The following is an 8,259-nucleotide window of genomic DNA, read 5'->3' as shown; positions in this document are numbered from 1 at the left end:
GTGGAGTTTTGAAACTTCCTTTTCTAATTCAAAGTTTATTTCTTTTCAAATCTGATGACTCTCAGATGAATTTTTAGAAATTTTAGCAATAGTGATTACAATCATTTCTTTTGGATTGTGTAAGGCTGCCTTGAAATGAACACCTGGAAAGAAACTGAAAACAATGGTTCTTGTGATTCCCTTCTGAGTCGCACAGAAGCTTTTGTCAACCGTGCTGCACACACATGGTAAGACTGTGAACACTGCCTCACGCTGGGCCAGGCTATGTCAACCTGTCCCATCCTAACCAGCTTTAAGCCCGTTCTGAAAATGCTTATTCTACTCGACTCTGTGGCTTCCCTCTGCACCAACCCACGGGCGAGCTGACCAGGCACTCAGGAAAACCATGCAAACACAGGAATGGTCTCTGAGACTGTCGGAAAGGACAGGGGTGACCCTGGAAGACACAGATCTACACATTTAATGAATTTCCAAAACCCAAGCCAAATAAAAAACGCAACCATGCCAAATCTAAATTACAACACTTTATTGCAGCATCGGCAAAGGTCAGATTTCTGAAGCTGGTGAAGATCGGGCAGCATTTCCATGTGAAATGTTACAACTTTACAAGTTTTGTGTCTTATTTAATTCTACATGCAGAAACTGAAACATGGTAAAAGAAAAAATGCAAAATAGCTAGAAAAAAAGATGTAATCAAGTTGTAGCATACGGAGGTGCTCTTCAACTTAATTTACTATGCCTACCGGAAAGCCAACGGAAGACAACTACCCTAATAAATTAACAGATCGCCAGAAACAGACTAAGAACCCTCATTTCTATTTAGTGGGGCTGGGGGGGGGGGGGGACAAAACAAACAAAACAAAACAAAAACAAAAACAAACGCAAAATAAAAGCTCTACTGTTTCCATACTTTGTTTAGAGACAGAGGCTGTAAACCCATGAAGGTCAACAAAATCTTCTGATCCCCTTCTTGTTGTCCTTCGTCCATTTCCTGTGACATGCTGACCGCACGCTGTTTGTTTTCAATGATACTTACAATGGGCTCAAATCTCCCTGTTCTTGGGCTGGTGTCAGACTCCCCTAAGCCATCTGAACTCATGCTCTTGGTATAGTAAGTCTTCACATTTTTCTTTTACCCTAATAGGCAACTTCGTATTACTGACTCTGATGGATAAAACTGATTTTCTCCCTCATCCCTTGTTCCTCTTGAAACAAATTCCTAAACAAAAGCCTTCCTGGTGGATTATCTGGTATTTGGTTATCTTTCATCATTTTGTTGTCCTGCATGTAAGTTTTTACTAGAAGATTTTACTGCTTGCTCTATACTTTTCTACTGTAGTCCTGGAGCCCCCAAATGTATCTTCTTCCAACATGGGATGTTCAATTCAGAGACACTGTAACTCAAATCAAATTTAAACCTCAAGTTCATTTCCCCCATACCATTACCATCACAACCGTCTCTTCTCTGGCTCAGTCATCTCACTGACGCTCTTCTGGGTGTAACTGCTCAGGAGTCAAGTTAACCGTCTCATTTCTTGACTGCCATTCTCAAGAGAAGATTAACCCTCACGTGATTTCCATTACAAAAGGCCTTTCCGCCTTATCTGGAAGCGTCGGCTTGTTCCGGTGTTGGCAGAGGCTGCTGTTCCCGCCTCATGGCCCCAGCCTGTCCCAGGTTTAGATTCGCAACTCTCTAGACCGACATGCTGAGATGTGTCCACTGCTCTCATTCAATTGCTGGAGGACTCCACTATCCACAACATCAGATACAGGACCTAATGAAATGACACGTGCTGCTGGATCAACGTCTCCTGGAGGCACAAACAGGGCAACGTTAAAAAGAACTAGTACTGAGGGCAAGCTTGTGGTAAGAAAAGGCCCCCTCAACACCACCAACCACTGTTTTATGAATGCCTCCCAGGTAAATCGGTGCTTCTTAATGAGCACATGCACTCCTACTGGACTAAGAAACAATAGGAGCAGAGGGCCATCAGAAAGAGCAATTCTGATGGCCGGCAGGTAGGTGGCCCTGGAGTCTCTGCTATAATTACTTTCTAAAAAGCTGAGGATAGGGTTGATGTCCCCCCAAGTCCCCAGGCTGAAGTCTAATGCCAGCACCTCAGGATGCGACCAAACTTGGGAAGGGTCAGTGCAGATGCAATTAGTTAAGAAAAGGCCACACTGAGGTAGACCAGGCCCCTGGTCCAGCCTGTGTCCTCCTAAGGAGGGGAAATGTGGACAGAGACACACTTATAGGGAGAATGCCAGGTGATGATGGAGCTGCAAGGATCAACAGTACTTCAGAGCCAAGAGATGCAAAGACAGGCCAAGCAGCAGAAGCTGAGGGAGGGACCCTGAACAGACCCTCCTTCACAGTGCTCAGGAGGAGGCAAACCTGTGGACGCCTGCCCACCATGGCCTGTCAGTCAATGTGTGCTACTTCCTTCCGGCGGTGCTAGCTAACAGTTCACTACTCACAAAAGCAGCTTACATGAGCAAGAAACTGATTTCGAAGAATGAGATGCGAATATGGAAAAGTATCTTTGGCTGGATAGATCTATAACAGGACTGGAACTGAACGGAACAAGTTCAATAATACAAGCATCCCCTGAGAGAAAGAAAGTCTTTTTCCTGAAGTCAAGACCAATGGTCTAAGATAGAGTATTTTAAATAAGTACAATAAATGACAGGAAAAGAAATGTCCAGTCTTTCATAAGACAAATATATCCCTTGGGATCCCTGGGTGGTGCAGCGGTTTGGCGCCTTCCTTTGGCCCAGGGCGCGATCCTGGAGACCCGGGATTGAATCCCATGTCGGGCTCCCGGTGCATGGAGCCTGCTTCTCCTCCCTCTGCCTGTGTCTCTGCCTCTCTCTCTCTCTCTCTGTGTGACTATCATAAATAAAATAAAATTCTTTAAAAAAAAAAAAAATATATATATATATATATATCCCTTAATACAGGCTAGAATGTCATTTGACTGCTTTATAGGCAAACAGTCATTTTGAGAGATTTAAAAATTTAAGAGCTCAAAAAGTAATTTAAATGTACACTTTGGATTAAGCACTATTCTACAAGGGACACTATTTACAACAAAAATATCATTTATTTAGGTTTATACAGGGACATAAAGAAAATACCTAATAAAAAATGCACATCTTTTCAAGATGGATCAAAAAAATTCTGATAGTGTAACACCATACTCAGAGTGTGATCTGTGTTCCAGCAGTTTTGACATCACCTGGGAGATGTTAGAAACGAATGAGAAGAAGCAGTTTAGTATGAGTCACTATGGTTAAAATATAGTATTTTAGGGGCACCTGGGTGGCTCAGTTGATTGAGTGGCCAACTCTTGATTAAGGCTCAGGTCAGGATCTCAGGGCCATGAGACTAAGCCTCACATCGGGCTCCATGCTGGATGTGGAACCACTTAGGACTCATTCTCCCTCTGCCCTCCCACCGTCCTCAGCTCAGGCATGTACTCTAATATATATATATATATATATATATATACACACACACACACACACACACACACACACACACACACATATAATGTAATTTTAAAGTTTAAGGAGCACTGGTCTAATTCATATGAATTTTAGCATAGAAACCATATCAGCACTAACACTTGCCAAAGTTGTGAAGTTTCACAGTATTTTCAACACTGGTAGAGTAGAAAACAACCTTTTCTGCATTGGTTAACTATTTTACTAGAACCCTATTGCCATTTTAACTCATTATAAGCAAATGCTTATGCTGTTAGGGCATCACTGCCCAGTGAGAATGGCTGCAACTTTAATTTACAGCTTATTTTAAGAATTCCTTGTGATTAGAAAAATTTTACATCATTATAACTAACGTCTAGGAACCTAACAAAATCTGCTTTAATAACAAAGTCCAAATGAATTTTCACCTTATCTGCCATACAACATTGACAATATTAACAACTAATTTTAAAAAATAAACATAGTCAACGTTAAGAGTCAAGTTGAAAACAGTTTCTCAGACCTGATTCGAGTTTTCTCCTTCCTCCTGTTTAGGGATTCACCTCACAGCACGTTGTCCCTAAGGGATCTGATGAACCACTGCTCCAGATACACATCTTTCTACGGTCTGGCCCAGTGTTAAAAATAGAATAAAAAAGAGGTGCCAAACCACCAGGAGACTTCACCCCACCAGTTATGTTCCTTCAAATGACATTTCTTCACTTAAAACTTATGTTTAAAAAAATGGTTGGGGATCCCTGGGTGGCTCAGTGATTTGGCACCTGCCTTAGGCCCAGGGTGTGATCCTGGGGTCCCAGGATCTAGTCCCACATTGGGCTCCCTGCAGGGAGCCTGCTTCTCCCTCTCTGTGTCTCTGCCTCTCTCTCTCTGCATCTCATGAATAAATAAAATCTTAAAAAAAAAAAAAAAAAAGGCAAAGAACATTTAGTGTTTGAATGGGTCAAAAACTTAGGTTTCTGTGATTCCTTATTCCTCTACCATGTTCACTCACATCTGTATTATAAGAGCACTGGCTTTAAAAATATTATAATAATACCTCAGAGAGAGCCATTTTTTAAGAATGATGGACAAGTTAGCATTTTTTATTGAGTTATGGCTTTAAGAAAAAATGTAAAACAGGAAGAGATAATAGCTCAAGAATTGGACTTGCACAAAATCAGGAAATAAGGAAAGAGGGAGCAAAGCTTAGGGGAAAAGTTTATTAGATGACTAAATACAGATTTTTTTAAAGATTTTTATTTATTTATTTATTTATTCATGAGAGACACACAGAGAGAGAGAGAGAGGCACACACACAGAGAGAGAGTCAGAGACACAAGCAGAAAAAAAAAAAAAAAGAGACACAAGCAGAGGTAGAAGCAGGCTCCATGCAGGTAGCCTGATGTGGGACTCGATCCCGGGACTCCAGGATCACGTCCTGGGCCAAAGGCAGGCACTAAACCGCTGAGCCACTCAGGGATGCCCCAAATACAGATTTTTAAAAGTTTCTTTGTCCACTCCACAAATATTAATTGCGCACTTACTATGTGCTAGGCACAAGAGCTACAGAAGAATTATAAAAAAACAAGACAAGGCTTTATTTCTGCTCTCAATCTTCAGTCTCACGAGGTTTAGATAAAGACATGGTAGCAAGAGATGGATCACACAGGATAAGATCTGTAGAAATATACAGTGAATGAGGGCAGCATATACGCACCAACCTACATCAGATTTGAAGAATATCAAGGTAAGATCTGAAAGAAGAGCAGGAGATATCCCCAAAGGAAAGCATGAGAAAGTTCCAAACAGAGAACATTAACCAGAAGGATTAAAAGGCCAGCTTGGTTGGGAACAGAGGGAGAGAAAGAGTTAAGGCCAATAAGGTAAATACAACCAACCACCCCCCCTTCATGTAGGGCCATGGTAACCGAGTTTAGGAGTTTGGACTTTATCCTATAAGCCATGAGGAGCCGCTGGTTTTAAGCAGAAAAGTTCATTTACCCAGACAACAGATGTACATTTTAGAAAGAACATGTGAGTACAGCAATGAGAAGGAATTGGAAGGGGCTGATATTGGAGACTGAGAAGTAGGTCAGGGCGCTGCTAGCAGCAATCCTACAAGAGGTGATGGTAGCTTCATCTAGCTTGATCTACCTCCTCTAGCAGTGGAGGTAGAATAAATAGGCAAGTGTGAGAGGCATTCAGTAGTAGAATCAAGATTTGTTAATTAACTAGATATGGGAACCGAGGGAGACAACAGTCCAAACTTTTCTAGTGTGGACAACTGGCCTGGCAGTGCCTCCACTTGCTGAGCCAGAGAAGATAGGAGGACAGAGGCTGGGAGCAGGTGACATACCTTCTAGGTAGTTGTTTAGAAGACAGGTAGATATACAGTCAGAAACGAAAATGTGTGACCTAAGCTGGAGCAAGGGAAGGTAACTGGGTCACAGGAGGGAAGGACACCTCCCACGGAGAGTATGCAGGGGTAGGAGTGGAGGGGCTAGGACCGGCCCTGAGGGACACCAGCATCTCCAGGCAGAGGCTAGCCCATAAAGGAGTCAGGAGACAGGAGGAGGAGTCAAGGAGAAAGAGAAAGACCAGAAGACAGGAGAGCCACATGAGTCCAGAGAAGAGAGTATGTCAAGGAGGGGTCCACATGCTAAGTGCTGGTGAGGCAGCCTGAAAGAGACAGAATGGACCCCTGGGAGGCGGCTGGGGGCAGGCAGGAGACTGCAGTCAGCCACAGCAGTGAGAGGTGAGGAATAAAGAGCAAATATGGTCAATCCTTCCAAGTTTGGTTAAATAGGGCTGGAGGGAGGGGAAGAAACAAGAAATTAACAAAGAGAATTTTGAAAAACTGAGTAACTGGTAGCAAACTAAGAAAGCCATACCTTTGTGTTCATCTATCACACATCTATTAGCATATAAGTTTACACATCTGTTTTCCCATATTTTCTTCCCCTGTTGCTTAATAAATTTTGTTGCCTGGTACTTAATAAATTTTCAATGACTTTTTCAAATAAATATATGACTTGGACTTGAAAGAATTAGCTCTTTCAAATACCTATACTTAGTTTTCCTATTGGACTAGAAGCTTGTGCATACTTTGTCCTTTTTTGTACTTTTTAATTTGGCATGGTGCAGAACTGAACCCGTGGTAAGTGCAGTAGGAGTGAACGCTCAGGGGGGCAAATGATATTGCAAGTATCAATTAGGCATCAAATGTCATAGTTACTGATTCTTAATTCTACCCAAAATTTAAAAATTAGGAAAATGTACTATATATTAATAGAAATAATCCCATTCAGAGATGTGAAGCTCTAACATGGAAAAGCGAAGTTGATGGAAAATATCAAGATAAAAATATTCTAATAGTTCTGTTCACCTATCATGAGAAGAGAAATGGGTATTATCAAGAATACTGATACATATTTAATGCTCTGTAAAGAAATGTAAAAGCAGAAAAATAAAATTTTCATGGCCTGTTAAAACTACCTAGATTCTACGTTTTAGTAGCAATAAAAGGTTTTATTAAAGGACTTTAATGAAGTGTGAATAATTAAAAATGACCTAATATCTTATGCCTAAATAGATGAACTTGTACTTTACTTCTAACTTGGATTTCTAAAAACATTATACTCACTAGATGTTAAAAAGTAGACCCCTTAACTGCTATGACAAATCAATGTTCTAACCTGTAATTTGATTAGTTGTCTGAGCATATAGGTCAAAGAAAAAAGTTATCAAGAACACATAAACAGGGGATCCCTGGATGGCTCAGTGGTTTAGCGCCTGCCTTCAGCCCAGGGTGTGATCCTGGAGTCCCGGATTGAGTCCCACATTGGGCTCCCTGCATGGAGCTGGCTTCTCCCTCTGCCTGTGTCTCTGCCTCTCTCTCTCTCTCTCTCTGTGTCTCTCATGAATAAATAAAATCTTAAAAGAAAAAAAAAAAAAAGAACATGCAAAGAGTGAGGACAAGACAGAGACTCCTGTACTTTCTCGGCACTGTTGTCCACAAATATTGAACTATTCTGCTCCCAACCCTTAGCATACTCCTTCCACATCTACTTTGCCCACCCCCAAGAGCAAGTGACATCCTTGGGACTCTTTTACGTCCTTAGCCTAAACACTAATATCTTGAAGATCAGTAAAGCAGCAAAGCCAATGTCACCTTTGATTATAACCTGACCACAAGACAGAAAATTGAGTTGATGGTACGGGTCCTTTAGATCAAATCCCAGAAAAACTTTATTATTTTTTTTAATATTTATTTATTTATTCATGAGAGAGAGAGAGAAAGAGAAAGAGAGAGAGAAGCAGGCTCTTCGCAGGGAGCCCGATGCAGGACTCAATCCCAGATCCTGGGATCACTCCCTGAGCCAAAGGCAGACACTCAACTACTGAGCAACCCAGGCATCCCCCAGAAAAACTTTAAATAATATTCCCCCTTAAAAGATGATGAGTAGGTCTTATTAGAAAACATCCTCTAGGGGCTCCCCAGTGGCTCAGTGGTTGAGAGTCTGTTTTCGGCCCAGGGTATGATCCCAGGGTCCCGGGATCGAGTCCCGCAGAGAGCCTGCTTCTCCCTCTGCCTAAGTCTCTGCCTGCCTCTCTGTGTCTCTCATGAATAAATAAATAAAATCTTTTTTTTTTTTTTTTTTTTTTTGCAAAAAAGGGAAACATCTTCTATGTGAAATTCCTTATGGAATTTTAACTGTTTCACTTTAAGCAACTCAAGTTTAAGTAGAACTGGCATGGATCTCAGCAGGACAT

The 8,259-nt window shown here is 41.5% G+C and overlaps 1 protein-coding gene across 1 annotated transcript in view; it reads right to left on the bottom strand.

Annotated features, from left to right (window-relative positions):
* Positions 1 to 511: 511 nt before the first annotated feature.
* UPF2 (UPF2 regulator of nonsense mediated mRNA decay) overlaps positions 512 to 8,259 on the bottom strand; it is a 103,586-nt gene continuing 95,838 nt past the window's right edge. The window contains exon 22 of the mRNA XM_041766607.1: positions 512 to 1,811. Coding sequence (XP_041622541.1) covers positions 1,802 to 1,811 — 10 coding nt within the window. The 3' untranslated portion in view covers positions 512 to 1,801. The remainder of the gene's footprint in view (positions 1,812 to 8,259) is intronic.

Source organism: Vulpes lagopus, chromosome 8, assembly GCF_018345385.1.
Source record: "Vulpes lagopus strain Blue_001 chromosome 8, ASM1834538v1, whole genome shotgun sequence".
NCBI classification, from domain to species: Eukaryota; Metazoa; Chordata; class Mammalia; order Carnivora; family Canidae; genus Vulpes; species Vulpes lagopus.
Note: the sequence above shows the minus strand (reverse complement) of the source record. Positions and strands in the feature narration are given on the sequence as shown.